Below are 23,215 nucleotides of genomic sequence, written 5' to 3' on the forward strand. Positions count from 1 at the left end.
TTGTCTCTGAGTATAACAGAACTGATATTGCAGGCGAAACCCTGAGGGAAATCAAAGCAGGAAGTGGCTTCTATTTTGAAAACTCCATGTTCCATAGCCCCCCTTTTCTCCATTTAAAGGGATATGAACCAGATTCCTTTTCCTATCGCTTCCTCAAAGTGTCAACAGTCTTCAGACAAAGTTTCAGGCTTTTATTTTGAAAAATGAGCCAGAACGATAACATCGCGTCAAGTGGTCACATGAGTTTTCCTTGCGCAACAGAATTTGGACAGCCATTGTTTTCCCCTCTCCTATTGTGAAAGACATTTGCGGTTGATATATTATCGATTATATATTTTAAAAACAACCTGAGGATTGATTATAAAAAACGTTTGACATGTTTCTGTGGACATAATGGAAACTATTTGGAATTTTCGTCTGCTTTGTCGTGACCGCTCTTTCCTGTGGATTTCTGAACATAACACGACAAACAAACAGAGGTATTTTGGATATAAAAATCATCTTTATGGAACAAACGGAACATTTGTTGTGTAACTGTGAGTCTCGTGAGTGGAAACATCCGAAGATCATCAAAGGTAAACGATTAATTTGATTTTTGCTTTTCTGATTTTCATGACCGAGCTACCTGATGCTAAGTGTACTTAATGTTTTATCGTGCGATCGATAAACTTACGCTTGGATTGCTTTCGCTGTAAAGCATAATTTCAAAATCTGACACGACAGGTGGATTAACAAAAGGCTAAGCTGTGTTTTCCTATATTGCACTTGTGATTTCATGAATATAAATATTTATAGTAATATTTATTGTATGTAGCGCTATGCTATTCAGCGGTTGTTGATGACACTTATCCCGATAGGGGGATTGCAGCCATAACAGGTTAACACTTTTTTGGTTACTACATGATTCCATATGTGTTATTTCATAGTATTGATATCTTCACTACTATTCTACAATGTAGAAAATAGTAAAAAGAAAAACCCATGAATGAGTAGGTGTGTCCAAACTTTTGACTGGTACTGTAAATCTACTTGAAAATCTATGGCAAGACTTGAACATGGTTGTCTAGCAATGATAAACAACCAATTTGACAGAGCTTGAAGAATTTTTTAAATAATAAATCGTCAAATGTTGCACAATCCAGTTGTGGAAAGGTCTTAGAGACTTATTCAAAAAGACTCACAGCTGTAATCGCAGCCAAAGGTGATTCTACAAAGTATTGACTCAAAGGTGTGAATACTTATGCAACTAGGGCCTAACAGTGCAGGAAATGTCAAACAACTACACAAATAATAAATAATCAAAAACTAGAAACAAGAAATCAAGAATGTCAGATCTAATCAAATGAACAACCCAAATAACACTGTATCTGTAATCCAAATGCAATATATGCGTATAGACATGTTTATAAAATAAATACATATATGTGGTGATAAGTATACTTTTTTTTTTCTTGCTCTGGGCATCTGCATGCTCCTATTTAATGGATGCAATCATGACAGTTTCAAACCAGGTATTCTTACAGCTGTTACAGGCTTTGGTTTTTCCATTTATATTTTGGACTTTAGCACGTACAGCTCGTTAGCACGTAGGGCGCACCGATTGGTGTCACATCATTGGTCAGTATGTGTTACACCTGTGCAGGTTGCCATCTGGTTAGTGGGAAGGTGTTTCACCTGTGCTGGCCCAGGTGCTATTTAAGAGTGGCTGCCCCAGAACTCTAGTTGTCTTGGTCGATGCGGATGGTTAACACCTTTAGTTGGCCCTTCGTTTTTTGATTTCTAGACAAACAATCCTTTATCTGATTTCCCTGATTTTGTTTTGCACCATCTTTTTGATTTGATTCCTGTGTTTAAGTTTGGAGTGGATTTTATTTTGTTTGCCTCTTCTTGGGCAAATTTAGTGGGTGCTCATGGTGGCTGTCTTAAGTTCCAGTTGCTGATGCTCGTCAACTTTTAGTGGACATCCCCATGAGTGTCTTTCAGAACCCCTCCTAAAACCCCACCTGTTTAGTTGTGGTTGTTGGTCAGATCCTTCTGTTTGAGTGACATTTTTGTTTTTCTTGCTGAGGAACGTAACACAGCATCAAAATAAACAGGCAACACAATTAGAGTGCTCACCACTTATTGAGGCGTAGGCCTTCTTCAATAAAGTGATCCGACGAGGTGCTAAGAGGGAGACAAATGTAATTTTAATATTACTACACTAGTAATATAAAACAAACAGTTGGGCCTGACACAGGATATTTCCTATCCAATCATGCTCTATAATTGGAAATTCATAAATATGAATTGAATATGCCATTAATATAGTGTTACCTGGTTTAGGGATGAGTCCTTGGAAAGGTCTGCAAGAGACAAAGATGGAATCTTAACATCAGTAAACCAACTACCAGGGAGAAAAGAAAAATAGCAGTATTTTGTCCACTGAGGGTTGGTAGTTGAGTAGCCCTGCCGTGTGCCTTATTTTCACAATACCATGAAAAGGTGAAGGAGAACTACCTACCTGGTGATGGTGAAGCAGATCTTGTCAGCCACCGCCAAGATCCTCTCCAGGTTTTGCGAGCCAAAGGTACATGGTTTCCTGAAAGGGATGCCAGGGGGCAGGCCCTCGATGATCACCGAGCCCGGGTTGCTCTTGATCCTCTTGTAAGGCACCTGGACCGGGTATTTTATGCCAAGTGCCTCCCCATACTTCCTGTTGAACAGGTCCTGGACCTGCTCTCTCAGGGTGTTGGCAAGGTCGATCCTGGACAGCTTGGCCTCTAAGCTATCTGTTAACAGAACCACATGACGATATCAGATGAATGGATAAGTTTAATTACACATTTTCAGCTTTTGGTATTTTATTAGGATCCCCATAAGCTGTTGCAATAGCAGCAGCTACTCTTCCTGGGGTCCACACAAAACATGAAACAATATAGAACATTAATAGACAAGAACAGCTCAAGGACAGAACTACATCAATTTAAAAAATTAATTTAAAAAGGCATACATAGCCTACATATCAATACATACACACAAACTCTCTAGGTCAAATAGGAGAGAGGCGTTGTGCCATGAGGTGTTGCTTTATCTGTTTTTTTTAAAGCAGGTTTGCTGTTCATTTGAGCAACACATTAATGTTTCTTATAAGAAGTGATGCAGTCAGTCTCTCCTCAACTCTTAGGCAAGAAAGACTGGCATGCATAGTATTATTATCACCCATCTGATTACAATGAACAGCAAGATGTGCCGCTCTGTTCTGGGCCAGCTGCAGCTTAATGAAGTATTTCCCTGCTGCACTTGACCATAAGACTGGACAATAATCAAGATAAGACCAAACTGGAGCCTGCAGAACTTGCTTTTTATATGTTATTTATATATTTTTTCTATATGTTTTGGCCATGACAGTTTACAATCTAAGGTAAAACCAAGTAATTTAGTCTCCTCAACTTGTTCAACAGCCACACCATTCATTGCCACATTCAGCTGAGATCTAGAACTTAGAGAATGATTTGTATCAAATACAATGCTCGTAGTTTTAGAGTTCAGGACCAGTTTATTACTGGCCACTAATTCCAAAAAAAGACTGCAACTCTGTGTTAAGGGTTTCAGTGACTTCATTAGCTGTGGTTGCTGATGCATATATGTTTAATCATCAGCATACATGGACACACATGCTGTGTTTAATGCCAGTGGCAGGTCATTGGTAGAAATAGAAAATAGTAGAGGGCCTAGAGAGCTGCTCTGCGGTACACCACACTTTACATGTTTGACATTATAGAAGCTTCCATTAAATAAAATCCTTTGAGTTCTATTAGATAGATAGCTCCGAATTCACGATATGGCAGAGGTTGAAAAGCCATAATGCATACATTTTTTCAACAACAGGTTATGGTCAATAATATCAAAGGCTGCACTGAAATCTAACAGTACAGCTCCCAAAATCTTCTTATTATCAATTTATTTCAACCAATCATCAGTCAGTGCAGTACATGTTGAGTGCCCTTCTCTATAAGCATGCATTCATTTGTTTACAGAGAAATGTCATTGTATTTGGTGTCATGACGTTGGCCTGGGGGGTAGGTTTATGACAGTCATAAATAACTCTTTCCCCCTGTTTCCTCTCTCTACCCTACTGATGTGACATTTGAAAACCCCTTGGTTAACATAGAGATTCTGGGAACATCAGAAGGTGGGGGGAAATTAGCTATATTCTGGTAATCCGACCAACTGAACATATGCGGTGGTACTTAATGAATATGATGTCAGTTCGGTTGTCATCAGAGACATTCTTATCAATGATAGGATGACAGACTCTACAGTGGAAAGTCTACACATCAGAGAGATTTGGGTTTTCATAAGGTTAGGGCTCTGCTCAATCAGTGGCCCGCCCCTGTGAAGAGACATGGGTTATAAAACTTTTCAAACACACCCTTCTCGCTCCACTATATAAAGCCTTGATGAAAATGTAACCTCCTGTTCCATGTACGTGAGGTCTGCAGCCTCTGCATTAAAAGGACTAACATGTCAACTACAGAACTAAGCCAACCTCAGCATGAGCTTTGGTTGCGAATGGTATGAACTTTGACCTCTTATTCACTACGGAAGTGATACCTCCTAGCCATTGAGTTAGCAACAGCAGCTGCAAACGGGGGCTAGGAAAGAACAGACAGAGTATCCCGTCTACCACACAACAACGTTACTACAGCGTATTCAATTTACCACCAGAGACATTCTTCAAAGGACTCGGTTGGGCAACACGGCCTTCCATCTACCACTAACCTACCGAAGCACAGCTCAGAGTAAATATGTATTGCATTTTCCTTTTACAAATGGGCGGTAATTTAGAATGCATAAGATACTGTATTTACGATAGCACAGCTTCTCCCTTTTTTCCCTCAGTCTTCCCGCTCTTTCACTCAAACCCAGCCCTTTTCTTTTGTGTAACCAGCTGTCTTATCTGTTCCGGCTGCCAGGGACGTTTTCCTTTATGATGTAATTTGTAATTAAGGTATAATTCATTCTGTGTATATGTAATTCTGTGTGATTAGTTAGGTATTTACTAAATAAATAATTAAACACAATTTTGTATTGCTGATTCAACTTGTTAGTCAGGGTTCGTGAAGATAACCAAGAATTTACAACTTTCAGATGAGACTGAATTAACCTCTTGAAACTAGGGGGCACTATTTAAAAATAACGTTCCCGAAGTAAACGGGCTATTTCTCAGGACAAGATGCTAGAATAGGCATATAATTGACAGCTTAGGATAGAAAACACTCTAAAGTTTCCAAAACTGTAAAAATATTGTCTGTGAGTATAACAGAACTGATAGCGCAGGCGAAAGCCTGAGAAAAATCCAATCAGGAAGCAACCCTTATTTTGAAACCCCTGTCTTTCTATGCATCCCTATTGCCCATTGAAAGGGATATCAACCAGATTCCTTTTTCTATGGCTTCCCTAATGTGTCTACAGCCACTAGACATAGTTTCAGGCTTTTATTTTGAAAAATGAGCGTGAACGACAACATTGCGTCAGTGGTCAGGTGGTGGCTCTCAGAGTGATTTGTGCGTAATAGACAAAGGCGACTACTGTTCCTCTCGCTCCTACTGAAAAGCCAATTGTCCCGGTTGATATATTATCGAATAGATATTTGAAAAACACCTTGAGGATTGATTATAAAAAACGTTTGCCATGTTTCTGTCGATTCTAGATCTAATTTGGATTTTTTTTCTCGCCGTTGTCGTGACCGCAATTTCCGATGGATTTCTCAACAAAACGTGGACAACAAACGGAGGTATTCGGCTCAAAAATTATCTTTATGGAACAAAAGGAACATTTGCTGTCTAACTGGGAGTCTCGTGAGTGAAAACATCCGAAGCTCATCAAAGGTAAACGATTTAATTTGATTGCTTTTGTGATTTTCGTGACCAAGCTTCCTGCTGCTAGCTGGACATAATGCTATGCTAGGCTATCGATAAACTTACACAAACGCTTGTCTTGCTTTGGCTGTAAAGCATCATTTCAAAATCTGAGATGACAGGATTGACACGGTTTTCTTCTGTTGAAGGAAAGGCGGACCAAAACGCGGCATGGTTTGTGTTCATCTTGATGTTTAATAAAGAAAGTACTGAACACTGACGACAAAAAACAATAAACAAATAACGACCGTGAAGCTAAATGAGAACTGTGATGACACAAGCAATCAACATAGACAATCACCCACAAACAAACAGTGCAACCCAGGCTACCTAAGTATGATTCTCAATCAGAGACAACTAATGACACCTGCCTCTGATTGAGAACCATACTAGGCCTAAACATACAAATCCCCAAATCATAGAAAAACAAACAGACTGCCCACCCAAATCACGCCCTGACCATACTAAATAAATACAAAACAAAGGAAATAAAGGTCAGAACGTGACAAGGGTGATTAACAAAAGGCTAAGCTGTGTTTCACTGTATTTCACTTGTGATTTCATGAATATGAATATTTTCTAGTAATATTTTTTGACATTTGCGCTATGCTAGTTAGTGTAGTTGATGACAATTCTCCCGGATCCGGGATGGGTAGTTCTAATTTAGGTGACGATTAATATTGACTGCTATTGATGTAAAATATTACTAGGTCTTTAAGAGTTTATTCAGAAGATAATAGCTCTATAAATATTATTCCGTGGTGCCCGGACTCTCTAGTTAATTACATTTACATGATTAGCTCAATCAGGTAATATTAATTACGGAGAAAGGATTTTATAGAATAGCATGTCATATCACTTAATCCGGCATAGCCAAAGACACAACATTATTGGTGCTCCCGTGCGAGGAATCTAAAATAGAATGACGCTTTCATTTTGACTCAGGCTGTATAAAATTGAAAAGCAGATTACATAATATACCAAGTTTATTATACACATTATGGGTGTTAACGACAAGCATTATTGGGTGTGTGTGTGCTGAAGATTCCCCGCCCCCGTGTGGTTGTCTGACGTAGTCAGTGGGTAACGTAAGCGAATACATTTCTGTATGAGGGCTGATAAAGCTAATTATAGAAATCTGAGAAATAGAGCGCAGGGTTATTTCTGCCTCGCACCTTTCAGACGCGGGTAGGCTCGGTCATTAATAATTTCTCGAGCAAGGACAAAGAGCCAGCCGATTTAAATTCAGGAGATATAAGCTTGACCAGCGATAATTAGCTCTTTTTCTCGTGTTTCCACACAAGTAGACCATGGTGCATTTCGTTTTTTGCCGCATGTTCCGGTTAAAACATTGTCAAATAACGCCGAAAAGGTTTTGAACATAATACGTTATAAGTAAAACCTTTCCCTTGCCAAGGGAATCCTATGTATCTCAGGCACAACGTAGGGTTAGCTTGCACGAGATGCTAAAGCTAACAAGGGAAAATAGCCATTTTGTTTTCTTGTGCCACGTTGAAATTCCTCCACCTTGCGGAACAGAAGTCCCGCCCCGGGTAGTTCCGTTTTGATTTCAGCATGTGAAATCATTGACCGCTGAAGTGTGCCCTAGTACAGTGGGGCAAAAAAGTATTTAGTCAGCCACCAATTGTGCAAGTTCTCCCACTTAAAAAGATGAGAAAGGCCTGTAATTTTCATCATAGGTACGTACACTTCAACTATGACAGACAAAATGAGAAAGAAAATCATATTTGTAGGATTTTTAATGAATTTATTTGCAAATTATGGTGGAAAATAAGTATTTGGTCAATAACAAAAGTTTATCTCAATACTTTGTTATATACCGTTTGTTGGCAATGACAGAGGTCAAATGTTTTCTGTAAGTCTTCACAAGGTTTTAACACTGTTGCTGGTATTTTGGCCCATTCCTACATGCAGATCTCCTCTAGAGCAGTGATGTTTTGGGGCTGTTGCTGGGCAACACGGACTTTCAACTCCCTCCAAAGATTTTCTATGGGGTTGAGATTTGGAGGGCCTTGAAATGCTTCTTACGAAGCTACTCCTTCATTGCCCGGGCAGTGTGTTTGGGATCATTGTCATGCTGAAAGACCCAGCCACGTTTCATCTTCAATGCCCTTGCTGATGGAAGGAGGTTTTCACTCAAAATCTCACGATACATGGCCCCATTCATTCTTTCCTTTACACGGATCAGTCGTCCTGGTCCCTTTGCAGAAAAACAGCCTCAAAGCATGATGTTTCCACCCCCATGCTTCACAGTAGGTATGGTGTTCTTTGGATGCAACTTAGCATTCTTTGTCCTCCAAACACGACGAGTTGAGTTTTTTATATTTTGGTTGTCATATGGTCAGATGAAGTCTCCCAATCTTCTTCTGGATCATCCAAATACTCTCTGGCAAACTTCAGACGGGCCTGGACATGTACTGGCTTAAGCAGGGGGACACGTCTGGCACTGCAGGATTTGAGTCCCTGGCGGCGTAGTGTGTTACTGATGGTAGGCTTTGTTACTTTGGTCCCAGCTCTCTGCAGGTCATTCACTAGGCCCCCCCGTGTGGTTCTGGGATTTTTGCTCACCGTTCTTGTGATAATTTTGACCCCACGGGGTGAGATCTTGCGTGGAGCCCCAGATCGAGGGAGATTATCAGTGGTCTTGTATGTCTTCCATTTCCTAATAATTGCTCCCACAGTTGATTTCTTCAAACCAAGCTGCTTACCTATTGCAGATTCAGTCTTCCCAGCCTGGTGCAGGTCTACAATTTTGTTTCTAGTGTCCTTTGACAGCACTTTGGTCTTGGCCGTAGTGGAGTTTGGAGTGTGACTGTTTGAGGTTGTGGACAGGTGTCTTTTATACTGATAACAAGTTCAAACAGGTGCCATTAATACAGGTAACGAGTGGAGGACAGAGGAGCCTTTTAAAGAAGAAGTTACAGGTCTGTGAGAGCCAGAAATCTTGCTTGTTTGTAGGTGACAATACTTATTTTCCACCATAATTTGCAAATAAATTCATTAAAAATCCTACAAGGTGATTTTCTGGATTTTTTTTCTGATTTTGTCTGTCATAGTTGAAGTGTACCTATGATGAAAATTACAGGCCTCTCTCATCTTTTTAAGTGAGAGAACTTGCACAATTGGTGGCCGACTAAATACTTTTTTGCCCCACTGTATCTTCATTCATGAAGAATTATTCAGGTCACACTCAAGTCATTACTTATGATATGCAGACGGATATCAATGTCTTATCCAATTGAACTAATAAGTGTAAATCTGGCAATTTACATTCTGAAATAGATCTTTAAAATAATATCCAAATTGATGAGTTTTCTAAATAAGACATTGTAAACTTTTTCCAAACTAACCTAGATTAAGCAACTTCTCAGGTTAATTAAAGTTTAATTCCCAAATAGCCTATACAGGTCTGGTTTATCATTAAATTGATCAATCAGTAAAATTTGTTTTTTGCAAAACCATTCAGTAATCCAGTACTGACAGAAGCCCCGCCCCAGCAGGAATCCCATGTGGCTTCGGCTTTAGGGAGAAGTGTACCACGGTGTTGAATGTTCCCAACATTAGATCTACTGTTTACACTTATGATATCTAATCAATGGAGATTGTATGGATTATCGTCTCATTCAATTTAATAAGTTAAAATGTTGAACATACCTTAATGTTCTTCCAATCAAATGAGACACTTTTAAACGTCTCTTATCAGCCTGGATGAAGCAACATCTCAGGTTAATTAAAGTTTAATACCCAAGTAGGATTAATCATTGGCATTGATTAATTAATTCAATTTGCTTTTGCAAATTCCTTCACAAAGTCCAACTTCCTGTCACGGTCGTCCTCCTCTTCATCTGAAGAGGAGAGGCGAGAAGGATCGGAGGACCAAAATGCGGCGTGATATGTGTTCATCATGAATTAATAAAGAAAACACTGAACACTATACAAAAACAGTAAACAAAATAACAACCGTGAAGCTAATGCGAGCTGCGCTGAAACAAGCCATCAACATAGAGAATCACCCACCACAACAGGACCAAGCGGTGTGGTAACAAGCAGCAGCAACAGCAGCAGCAGTGGGAGAGGCTGCATTATTTGGATGAGTTGGAAGGTAAAGGACCCTGGGTACAACCTGGAGAATATCGCCGCCCCAAGGAAGAGCTGGAGGCGGCAAAGGCGGAGAGGCGCTGGTATGAGGAGGCAGCGCGGTGTCGTGGATGGAAGTCCGAGAGTCAGCCCCAAAAAGTATTGGGGGGCTTACAGGAAGTATGGCGAAGCCAGGTAGGAGACCTGGGTCAACTTCCTGTGGTTACCGGGGGGCTGGAAAGACCGGGCAGGCACCGTGTTGTGCTGTGAAGCGCACGGTGTCCCCAGTGTGGGTGCATAGCCCGGTGCGATACATTCCAGCTCCGCGTATCGGCCAGGCTAGAGTGGGCATCGAGCCAAGTGCCATGAAGCCGGCTCTACGCATCTGTTCTCCAGTGCGTCTCCTTGGGCCGGCTTACATGGCACCAGCCTTGCGCATGGTGTCCCCGGTTCGCCTGCATAGCCCAGTGCGGGCTATTCCACCTCGCCGCACTGGCAGGGCGACCGGGAGCATGCAACCAGGTAGGGTTGGGCAGGCTCGGTGCTCAAGATTTCCAGTGCGCCTGCACGGTCCGGTCTATCCGTTACCACCTTCACGCACCAGCCCTCCGGTGGCAGCCCCCCGCACCAGGCTGTCTCTCCGGCTCATCCGTACAGGTGCTCCCGTCTGTCCGGCGCTGCTGCCGGAGTCTCCCGCCTGTCCGGCGCTGCTGCCGGAGTCTCCCGCCTGTCCGGCGCTGCTGCCGGAGTCTGAAGAGCCCCTCTGCCCAGAGCTGCCAGAGCCCCTCTGCCCAGAGGCGCCAGAGCCCCTCTGTCCCGAGCAGCTGCCCCTCTGTCCCGAGCAGCTGCCCCTCTGTCCCGAGCAGCTGCCCCTCTGTCCCGAGCAGCTGCCCCTCTGTCCCGAGCAGCTGCCCCTCTGTCCGAGCTGCCCCCCTCTGTCCCGAGCTGCCCCCTCTGTCCCCAGCTGCCCCTCTGTCCCGAGCTGCCCCTCTGTCCCGAGCTGCCCCACTGTCCCGAGCTGCCCCACTGTCCCGAGCTGCCCCACTGTCCCGAGCTGCCCCTCAGTCCAGTGGGGTCATTAAGTAGGGTCGACGTGGTTCGGAGACCACAGAAGCGGACAAGGTGGGGGACTAAAACTATGGTGAAGTGGGGGCCACGTCCAGCACCAGAGCCGCCACCGCGGACAGATGCCCACCCAGACCCTCCCCAATAGGTTCAGGTTTTGCGGCCGGAGTCCGCACCTTGGGGGGGGGATACTGTCACACCCTGACCATAGTTTGCTTTGTATGTTTCTATGTTTTGGTTGGTCAGGGTGTGAGCTGAGTGGGCATTCTATGTTACATGTCTAGTTTGTCTAGTTCTATGTTTGGCCTGATATGGTTCTCAATCAGAGGCAGGTGTTCGTCATTGTCTCTGATTGGGAACCATATTTAGGTAGCCTGTTTGGTGTTGGGTTTTGTGGGTGATTGTCCTTGTTCCTGTCTCTGTGTTACTTTGCACCAGTATTAGGCTGTTTCGGTTTTCGTGTTATGTTTATTGTTTTTGTATTGTTCGTGTTTATTCAGTTATTAAACATGTATCAAAATTACCACGCTGCATTTTGGTCCGACTCTCCTTCACCGCAAGAAAACCGTGACACTTCCACATTACTGGTACGGTACTGATGGTTCGTCAACATCTATACATAGATTAAACTTGTCTTTGCAGCTTCCAATGAATTCCAAACCCAAACTTTGGAAAAAAAATGCTTTTCTAATAATAATAATGCTATCAAAGGAGGTAGTCACCACTCCTCTGCTAATTAGTGCACCTCTACCCATAAAAGGATTGATCTCTGACCTCAGCAGCGATACCAACCCTAATTATGCCATTAGCGAAAAAACTGCCGAAATTGCGAACGCTCTCCAAAATCAACCATCAAACACAGGCTTTGTGACGGTTCTCCCCACTTTTGCACTGATGTATCGCCATAAAAATGTGGCATAGGTCCAATACCACAGTGCACAGCTGAAGCACGTGCCAGATATGGCTAACATGAGGGGACAGGTGGAGAGAACTGAGCAACTATTGACAAAAGCAGGAAATGAAAATATTCTGCTAGTCGAGGAACTGCGTTTGAAATCTGAACAATTAAAAGTAATTGCAAATACTTATGACGATGAACGAGCACAAACTCTCCAACAAAATCGTTGTCTCCAGGAACAACTCGATTTAGCCAAAGCTAAATACGATGTAGTCCAGTCCAAACTAGATAAATCTGTCGAGTTATCTACAAACAAGAGCGCACAATTTGATAACATGCAGGCAGTTTTGTCGAACGTTACACAAGGAAACAATGTTCTACTCCAAATTCTGCAGACCAAAGACAACCAATTAGTGAACACAATGACTAAGTTGGATGACAAATCAGCAGAACTCATTGAAGTCGCTGACCAAATGAATGATGAGAGAGCTCGGGTGATGAAGATGGAAATCTTGACTTCTAAGCAAGAGGAAGAAATCTCATCACTGAATCTCTCGTTCCGTACTCAACACCTCTATCTGCAAACCATGACAGATACGTTTGAGACCGAAAGGAGCAAGTGCAACACTCACATGTCCAAAATCAGTACTCTGAGCGCTCTAGTGGACTCTGCAATGCAGCAGAATACCACCCTTACATACCATCTGGAGGAAATCCAGAATGGTCACGCTCTTCACCATCCAAGCAACCGGAGCCCTGTACTCAAACCAGTGAAGACGATAGGTTTCAGACATTGCCTCCATCAAGTGTTCGTCAGTCTTCTCCTCTTGGCCATTCGGCACTGAGTAATATGGCGCCTCTTGGCCAACAAAGCCAAAGCTTGGCTTCTCCTCTTGGCCTTTCGGCCCCACTTTCCCCACAGGATGAAGCCAACCCGCTTCGCCCGCTTGACGCGGAATACCTTGACAAACACGTCAGGAATTTCCCCACCTTTGACCCCGTTCCAGGTCAGCCAAACGATACTGAGACGTTCCTAGCTGACATAGAGGACACGTTGGGTGGCTACCCGAACGCCACGGGTTCTGACAGGGTTTACCTGTTGAAGCGAACGTCGAATAGACACGTGACAAGGTTCATTCGCCTACAAAAGCAACACATGCTAAATGACTACGCTAAACTTGCCACAGCTTTGAAATTAGAATTCAGTGGTTCTGCGACTCGCAAACACGATAGCTCACTGGCTAACACCGTAAAACAAGCTCGGAACGAACACCCACAAGCTTACTATCATAGGCTTCGTTCAGCTTACTTTGGCCTACTCACTGAAACAGGCATGGAATACCTGTTACCATTTAAACAAATGTTCCCGTCAAACATGTATCCCACCTTCATTACCAACTTGGGCCCTGCAGCCCAATATTGGCTTGCCTATCTTACAACTCAGAGAGCTTGCCAGCACAGCTTTGAGGCATCAAAAGCTCGCAACGCTAAGAGCCCTGACCATTCGGTTTTGAAGTTTGACCAGGAGCACTCACTCCAGTTAGAGGGTGCACTATCAGGTATTGGAGCGTTAAGAGATGACGCACAACAACAGTTTCTACCACGAAACCATGATTCCAATAACCTCTGCAGTCTAAATAACTGTAAAGTACGTTGCCATCAAAACAACTACCGCTACAATCGACCTGTTCACTACGTTCCTGCATCCAACCCACACAAAGTGTCAGAGCACAAGGGTAACGAAGGGTTGGAGTACGAACAAAACGTAGACCAATGTTCTCCAGAAGAAACACTACGTGAAGAACTAAAGCGAGTAACATTTGACAAAAGCGTAAAAGATAAGTCACAAGGACTAGACGGGGAATTACCGGACACCAGGTCCGCAGGAATTAACACCTATAGCAAGGACGTTAAAATACAAATCTCTCCCGCTCTCACTCGAGACCCTATCCAGGGCCCGCTTGATCAAGAAACAAGCCCACGGGCTTTGTCTATAGACTCTGATACAAAGGTTGCGAAGAAAAAGGTCAAACGCTTCGTTAAAGCCAAGACCACTCAAAATCTGAAAAGTCGATCTGCTTCCAGCTTGAACAGAATTGACACATCACGTTGTTGCGAACGACCACTCCACTTTGTGGGGAATATGTCCACTAAACACAAATCGAAACGACCATACCTGGAAACAGTCCTGGAGGACTGCTTAACTTGTCATGTGCTAATTGATTCGGGTGTGACAATATCACTCATCTATCAAACATTGTTCGATGATCTCAAAAGAGCTTTGAAGCCAACTAAACGTTGGTTAAAAGTGGAACGATGCGACACTACACTTCGAGGGGTCACTCAGACTACCTCGCCTCTCACATTGAGAGTCATGCTGAAACTACACTTCAAGGACGTATCGCTCATCCACCCTGTGTATGTTACCAGCCTCAAAACTGTACCCCTGCTACTTTGAGCAGACTTAATGGATCGGTTACTCCCATTGATGGATTGGAAAACCAACCAGGTATGGTCACAGGCTACAGTGCCTTCTCCACCGACCCACACTGTCTTCCCCTAACGCTAGCTGCAACGCAGTCATTCACGAGGGGTAGCTGTCAAAGAACCACTTGGGAAAAAGATGTTTAGAAACCTCTTGGTGCAGTATCCGATCCAAGGAGATATTACAATATCTCGACACATTCCATCAGGCAATCTGATTGACCATTCTTGTCATGATTTCGAGCCAGCTGTCTCTGTGAATGAGCAACTTCCCTCCTCCTTGCAGTCGTGCAATAGGGTAGTTGAGATTAACTTCTCTTGCCTTTCTGACACTTCCGCAAGCACTGCGGCCGTCTCAGCAAGAAAAACATTGATGCGCAGAGTATACTCTGCTTCCGATGATACACCTTCCGCTTTGTGGGGGACTGTCAACCTTTACAATGACACTAATGGCGTCAGTCCAGCAACTGACCCGATGACTCCCACTGGTGAAACACTTTGCGATGTCACAGACCGATATCCTCGTCTCAGTTTGCAGGTACTGGAGAGGTTGCCACACGCGGACGCGGTGGGGACTAACAGACCTCGACAGACACTGAGGGTGTAGAAGCACAAACACCAGGAGATTTGGTTGAAAGGTTACAGCCACTCTCATAATAACGCAGTCACTGACAACTCGTACATAGGGTCCGAACTTTTCGTTTGCGCCTCGGATACCAACACCACCCGATGGTGGGGGGAGGTCCCGAGACACAAAGGGGGGGAATAGTAGCCCAGACCCATGATGAGCCTTATCGAGGCCGGTGGGGGTCGAGACTACGGACAACACCGTACGAGGCCGCCAGAGCATAAATCAAATCCCCTTTGAGAACAGCGAGGAGCAGACAGGCCCCTAGACGGGGATTATCTTAGAACACGTCTAACATAGTACTGAGGTGTACCACACTGGTCATAAAGGAAGTCCAGTGGACTTGTCCACCTCCAAAAAAATGGCAACAATAATCATTCCTTGCCATGTGTAGTAGTCACTACAAGACTAGACCAGATGGGGACCACAACGTTGGTCCACAACCAGGACAACCTACGGTCATTTTTATGTTGGTTTGCAACATGCAGGTTAATCGCAAGATTGAACCCAACATGGGGGGAATGTCATGACGTTAACCTGGGGGGTAGGTTTATGACAGTCATAAATACCTCTTCCCCCCTGTTTCCTCTCTCTACCCTACTGATGTGACATTTGAAACCCCCTTAGTTAACCTAGAGATTCTGGGAACATCAGAAGGTGGGGGGAAATGAACTATATTCTGGTAATCCGACCAATTGAACATATGCGGTGGTACTTAATGAATATGATGTCAGTTCGGTTGTCATCCGAGACATTCTTATCAACAAACTCTACAGTGGAAAGTCTACACATCAGAATTATCGGATTCACATGGAATTGTTGTTCAATTCAATTGTTTGAATATAAAATTATTGGTGAAGAGATGAAATGTAATTTTAGCTTCCAAATGAGAGATTTGGGTTTTCATAAGGTTAGGGCTCTGTTCAATCAGTGGCCCGCCCCTGTGAAGAGACATGGGTTATAAAACTTTTCAAACACACCCTTCGACATATGCGGTGGTACTTAATGAATATGATGTCAGTTCGGTTGTCATCTGAGACATTCTTATCAACAAACTCTACAGTGGAATGTCTACACATCAGAACTATCAGAGTCACATGGAATTGCTGTTCAATTTAATTGTTTGAATATAAAATTATTGGTGAAGAGATTAAATGTAATTTTAGCTTCCAAATGAGAGATTTGGGTTTTCATAAGGTTAGGGCTCTGTTCAATCAGTGGCCCGCCCCTGTGAAGAGACATGGGTTATAAAACTTTTCAAACACACCCTTCTCGCTCCACTATATAAAGCCTTGATGAAAATGTAACCTCCTGTTCCAAGTATGTGAGGTCTGCAGCCTCTGCGTTAAAAGGACTAACATGTCAACTACAGAACTAAGCCAAACTCAGTGTGAGCTTTGGTTGCGAATGATATGAACTTTCACCTCTTATTCACTACAGAAGTGATACCTCCTAGCCGTTGAGTTAGCAACAGCAGCTGCAAACGGGGGCTAGGAAAGAACAGACAGAGTATCCCGTCTACCACACAATGACGTTACTACAACGTGTACAATTTACCACCAGAGACATTCTTCAAAGGACTCGGTTGGGCAACACGGCCTTCCATCTACCACCAACCTACCGAAGCGCAGCTCAGAGTAAATATTTATTGCATTGTCCTTTTCCAAATGGGCGGTAATTTAGAATGCATAGGATACTGTATTTAAGATAGCACAGCTTCTCCCTTTTTTCCTCAGTCTTCCCACTATTTTACTCAAACCCAGCCCTTTTCTTTTGTGTAACCAGCTGTCATATCTGTTCCGCCCGCTAGGGACGTTTTCCTTTATGATGTAATTTGTAATCAAGGTATAATTAATTCTGTGTATATGGATTTCTGTGTGATTAGTTAGGTATTTAGTAAATAAATAATTAAACGCAATTTTGTATTGCTGATTCAACCCTTTAGCGGGGTTCCTGAAGATAACCAAGAATTTACAACTTTCAGATGAGACTGAATTAAGGTGACGATTAATATTGACTGCTATAGATGTAAAATATTACTAGGTCTTTAAGAGTTTATTCGGAAGATAACAGCTCTATAAATATTATTTTGTGGTGCCCCGACTCTCTGGTCAAACACAATTCTTTCTAACAGTTTGCTAAGAGCTGGCAGCAAGCTTATAGGTCTGCTGTTAGAACCAGTAAAGGCAACTTTACCACTCTTGGGTAGTGGAATTACTTTGGCTTCCCTCCAGGCCTGAGGACAAATACTTTCCTCTTGGCTCAGATTAAAAATAAGACAGATAGGAGTGGCTATAGAGTCAGCTACCATCCTCAGTAGCTTTCCATCTAAGTTGTCAATGCAAGGAGGTTTGTCACGAACAATAATTTGACCAGATTCAAACTTGCAATGCTTTTCTTTCAATATTAGTTTTTTATGCACGAACACAATGACTCACTGTTCGTTGTTGGCATGTCCTGCCTAAATTTGCCCACTTTGCCAATGTTAACATCAAATGGTTTTGTAAAAAAAAAAAAAAAAAAAAAAAAGCCATCTGATTTGATAAAAGATGGAGTTGAATTTGTCTTTCTGACGATAATTTTATTTCAAGTACTCAAGTTTTTTTTCCATCATTGTTTATATCATTGATCTTGGCTTCATAATACAGTTTCTTCTTCTTTTTGTTGAGTTTAGACATATAATTTCTCAATTTGCAGTATGTAAGTCTGTCAGATCTGCAGCCAGACTTTTTAGCCACTCCTCATCAATCCACAAAGCCTTCACAGTTCTAACAGTCCGTTTCTTAACAGGTGCATGTTTATCAATAATTGGAAGAAGCAATTTCATAAATTCATGAAGTGCAGCATCTGGATGCTCCTTATTAATCACATCAGACCAACAAATATTCTTTACATCATCCACATAAGAGTGACTGCAAAATCATTTACACTATTTTAGGCCCAGCTTTTGGAACTTTCGCATTCCTGGATGTAGCCAAAATATTGTGATCACTCTAGCCAATGGGTACAGATACAGCTTTAGCAGTGGTGTAAAGTACTTAAGTAGTTTTTTCAGGTATCTGTACTTTACTTTACAATTTATATTTTTGACAACTTTTACTTTTACTTCACTATATTCCTAAAGAAAATGAAGTACTTTTTACTCCATTCATTCTCCCTGACACCCAAAAGTAGTTGTTACATTTTGAATGCTTAGCAGGACAGAAAATGGTCTAATTCGCACACTTATCAAGAGAACATCCCTGGTCATCCCTACTTCCTCTGATCTGGCGGACTTACTAAACACAAATTCTTTGTTTTTACATGTCTGAGTGTTGGAGTGTGACCCTGGCTATCAGTAAATAAAAATAAATAAAACATTGTGCCATCTGGTTTTGCTCAATATAAGTAATTTTAAATTATCCATACTTTTACTTTTTATACTTAATTATATTTTAGAAACTACATTTACTTTTGATGCTTCAGTATATTTTAAACCAACTTAAACCACTTTTACTCAAGTAGTATTTTACTGGGTGATTTTCACTTTTACTTTAGTCATTTTCTTTTAAGGTATTTTTACTTTTACGCAAGTATGACAATTTAGTACTTTTTCCACCACTGAGCTTTAGAACAAAGTTCTACATTATTAGTAAAAATGTGATCAATACATGTGGATGATCTTGTTCCTGTAGTGTTTGTAAACACCCTGGTTGATTAATAACATGAACCAGATTACAGGCACTCATTACAGTGAGAAGCTTCCTCTTGAGCGGACAGCTTGATGAAAATCAGTCAATATTCAGGTCCCCAAGACAGTAGACCTCCCAGTTTACATCACATACACTATTAAGCATTTGACACATATTATTTAGATACTGACTGTTAGCACTTGGTGGCCTATAGCAACACCCCAAAAGAAAAGGCTTTAGATGTGCTAAGTAAAAATGCAACCACAACACTTCATTAACACTTGACAAAATATATTTTAAGCATTACAGGCATATGGCTCTGAATATATACAGCAACACATCCCCCATAAACATTTCTGTATCTTCTATAGATAGCTTGAAGCTGAATTGCAGCATATAAATAGCACTTCTCTTATCTTTAAGTGAACAAGCAAGGGGAAAAACAAATCCTAACCAGGACTCCAAAAGTACTCGACTATGTATTGCTCAAAGTATTGGAGGGCAAAGTAATCTACTGGTATTGGCTGAAGTATTTGGTCTCCCTATTACCTGAGAAGCCTGGTCTCTTCGAATCGGCCCCTGCATCTTCTGTCAAAGCATCTTTGGAGTCGAGGTCTGTGGAAAAAAATATTAGCAGAGTTGTCTAAACTTGCAGTGAATACATCCAGTTCACCAGACCTATCTAAAAGCCACATTGAAAAATATGGATCCTAACCACTGGTTCAACTGTGGAATTACCAGTTAATTCTAATTAATTACAGCGTTAATAATATTTAATTACTGAGTAAATTGTAATTCTATGCGCTCAACATTTGTAGGCTAAGGGTTTCTTGAAGATTTGCTCACTGGGGTAATGGACCATCATGCCCCAGTAAGAAATCCATCTCCATGGATTGATGATGAACTGGGTGAGGCATTTTCTCAAAGAAATATGGCAAAAGTCTTAGCAGCCAAATCTAAACTAGAAATTTATTAACAGAATTATAGAACACTATGTAATTAGGCAGCTAAATTAAATAGTAAGAAAAACACTTTATTTTACAAAAATGGTTTTATTGATTGTAAAAATGATTTTTAAAAAGGTATAGAATACAGTTAAGGGCTTACTTGGTACATCTATCTCATCATACCCATCTAGTGTGGAGATTGACAGGAGAACAATAACAAAACCAGCTGATATTGCCAATCATTTTGCAGATTTTTTATTTATTTACTGAGAGATAATGTAAACACCCATTCTTCCAAACAAGCTATTGTCCAATAGATTGATGATCATATTTTGAGCAAAATAAATGCTATTTTAATCTCTGCTGTAAGTAAAGGTGTTAAACCTATTGAAGCCATTACCCAATGGTAAATCAATGTTTTACTTCGCTATGCTGCTCCCCAGATTGCAGCTCCACTGAAATACAGTGGCAAGAAAAGGTATGTGAACCCCTTGTAATTACCTGGATATCTGCTTAAATTAGTTATCAAATTTGATCTGATCTTCATCTCAGTCACAACAATAAACAAAAATAGTGTGCTTAAACTAATAAAACAAATGATTGTATTTTTGGTGGTGTTCATGGGAGGACACCATGGATGAAGCCACTGCTGCCACTGCTGAAGCCACTGCTGTCTACAAAAAACATTGCTGCACATCTGAAGTTTGCAAAAGTGCACCTGGATGTTCCACAGCTACTGGCAAAATATTCTGTGGACAGATGAAACTACAGTTGAGTTGTTTGGAAGGAAGACAACACTGTGTGGAGAAAAAAAGGTACAGCACACCAACATCAATATCTCATCCCAACTGTAAAGTATGGTGGAGGGAGCATCGTGGTTTGGGGCTGATTTGATGCCTCATGGCCTTGACATCTTGATATCAGTAACAGAAAAATTAATTCCCATGTTTATGAAGACCTTTTGTTGGAGAATGTACGCCAATTTAAGCTCAACAGAAATTGGGTGATGCAACAGGACAATGACCCAAAACACAGAAATAAATCAACAACAGAATGGCTTCAACACAATACATTTTTCCTTCTGGAGTGGCCCAGTCAGAGTCCTGACCTCAAACCATTCACACCAGACATCCCAACAATATTGCTGAACTGAAACAGTTCTGTAAAAAGGAATGGTCCAAAATTCTTCCTGGCCGTTGTGCAGGTCTGATCCGCAACTACAGAAAACGTTTGGTTGAGGTTATTGCTGCCAAAGTAGGGACAACCAGTTATTAAATCCAAGTGTTCACATACTTTTTCCACCCTGCACTGTGAATGTTTACACAGTGTGTTCAATAAAGACATGAAAACGTATCATTGTGTGTATGTTATTAGTTTAAGCAGACTGTGTTTGTCTATTGTTGTGACCTAGATGAAGTTCAGATCAAATTTCATGACCAATTTATGCAGAAATCAAGGTATTTCCAAAGGGTTCACATACCTTTTCTTACCATGCTACATATTTAATTGGTCACTGGAAAAGGGGACATTTGGCCTCCCGGGTGGTGCAGTTTTTAATTTTTATAATTTTTAATTTTACCTTTATTTAACCAGGCAAGTCAGTTAAGAACAAATTCTTTTTTTCAATTTTCAATGACGGCCTAGGAACAGTGGGTTAACTGCCTGTTCAGGGGCAGAACAATAGATTTGTTCCTTGTCATCTCGGGGGTTTGAACTTGCAACCTTCCGGTCACTAGTCCAACGCTCTAACGCTCTAACCACCAGGCTACCCTGCCGCCCCAGTGGTTAAGGGCGCTGTACTGCAGCGCCAGTTGTGCCACCAGAGACTCTGGGTTCGCGCCCAGGCTCTGTCGTAACCGGCCACGAACGGGAGGTCCATGGGGCGACGCACAATTGGCATAGCATCGTCCGGGTTAGGGAGGGCTTGGCCGGTAGGGATATACTTGTCTCATCACGCACCAGCGACTCCTGTGGCGGGCCGGGCGCAGTGCGCGCTAACCAAGGTTGCCAGGTGCACGGTGTTTCCTCCGACACATTGGTGCGGCTGGCTTCCAGGTTGGATGCGCACTGTGTTAAGAAGCAGTGCGGCTTGGTTGTGTGTATGGTTTGGTTGGTTCAACAGGTACAGCAAGCTTTACAAGTAGATCTGGGAAATATCAGGGAGTGGGTTTGCCAGAACAAACTTGTTTTGAAAACCAAGGTTATGTTGGTCTGTTCCACCAGGAAAAGGCCAACACAGCATGGGATAGAATTAAGTGTGGGTGGCGTAAAATTGGGGAAGTGCCAGAAACCAAACTACTAGGGGTGCAGATAGACAACTGTTTATCATGTTCGTCACACATAACTCATCTATGTAAAAAAAAAAAATGCATGCATGCATGATCAGAAGGATAGCTAAATATTTACCGGGAAAGATTCTTAAGCAAACAACCCAAGCATTAATTGGGAGTCAGGTGAACTACTGTTCTGTGGTCTAGGGGAATGTATCAGCAAGTGAAATTAGGAGGCTGCAGATTGCACAGAACAAAGCAGCAAGGACTGTTTTAAGTTGGAGATATGGTTATTCTGTTGTAGTCATGCACAATGCTCTTGGTTGGTCATCTATCAACAAGATCATTGAAAAAACATGCTTATTTTATTTCACAATGTACACCATTTAAAACAGTATTCCGTTGGTAAGAGACAGACATTCAGTAAATACTAGGAATTGTCCACCTATCCACATGTGTTATACAGACAGAAAAGAGAAATAGGCAAAATAACATTGAAATTCAGAGCAATAAAGAAATTGTATAATTTTTTATCTGAGCAAACCAGACACCTTTCAATATATAAATTCAAACAATACTTTAGAACCATTTAAATATAATAAATTGAAAGGTTGTGCAGGACTATGGTAGATAAAGGAATCAATCTATAATTTCAGAGTGTTATAGTATTTATCGGGTCAATATGTCAGTGTATTATGTTTGTTTGTAACAGTGTGTTACATGTGAAAATGTAATCGTATTATAAATTGTATTTTAACGACTCTTGGAAGATTAGTCCAAATTAGGACTAAAATATATCCTTATCAAATCAAATTAAATAGGGGGGCTTGGCTCATTTACTCTCAGTCAATTCAGGAATGAACTGACATTTAACTAATTTAGTTTGTAAACTTACTATTTTTAATAGTAAATAATTATATTAACTGTGATATAATTATTAAATCAGCTGGCATTTAGAATGAAGATGTATTCACCTGAATCACAGGCCGGGAAAGGAGGCGTCTCTAGCTTGACTTGATCCGTTAAAAGTTCTGGCCTGGATAGGAAACCACAACAAAACATGGTTCGAACATCATAAAAAAAGTGTAACCTGTTGTCCTTTATTCCTGCACCAACATATACAACATTTCACCTATATCCTCTTCATACAACAACAATTCGCAGACTAGGGCCATGTTCCAGGCTGACTACACGTTAGATGCCTTCCATATCTCACAACGCCTGGACAGGTGTTGAACATATCAGTTAACC

The 23,215-nt window shown here is 41.7% G+C and overlaps 1 protein-coding gene across 4 annotated transcripts in view; it reads right to left on the reverse strand.

The window, feature by feature from the left end:
* The window catches only part of gtf2ird1 (GTF2I repeat domain containing 1), a 55,910-nt gene that overhangs the window by 6,272 nt on the left and 26,423 nt on the right, over nucleotides 1–23,215 (reverse strand). For all 4 annotated transcript variants that reach the window (XM_024393599.2, XM_042309635.1, XM_024393600.2 and 1 more), the window contains 5 exons: nucleotides 22,939–23,000; nucleotides 19,297–19,362; nucleotides 2,504–2,771; nucleotides 2,317–2,345; nucleotides 2,119–2,166 (listed from right to left, as the gene is read on the reverse strand). In XM_024393599.2, coding sequence (XP_024249367.1) covers nucleotides 2,119–2,166; nucleotides 2,317–2,345; nucleotides 2,504–2,771; nucleotides 19,297–19,362; nucleotides 22,939–23,000 — 473 coding nt within the window. The remainder of the gene's footprint in view (nucleotides 1–2,118; nucleotides 2,167–2,316; nucleotides 2,346–2,503; nucleotides 2,772–19,296; nucleotides 19,363–22,938; nucleotides 23,001–23,215) is intronic.

This window comes from Oncorhynchus tshawytscha, linkage group LG30 (genome assembly GCF_018296145.1).
Source record: "Oncorhynchus tshawytscha isolate Ot180627B linkage group LG30, Otsh_v2.0, whole genome shotgun sequence".
In the NCBI taxonomy this organism is placed as follows: Eukaryota; Metazoa; Chordata; class Actinopteri; order Salmoniformes; family Salmonidae; genus Oncorhynchus; species Oncorhynchus tshawytscha.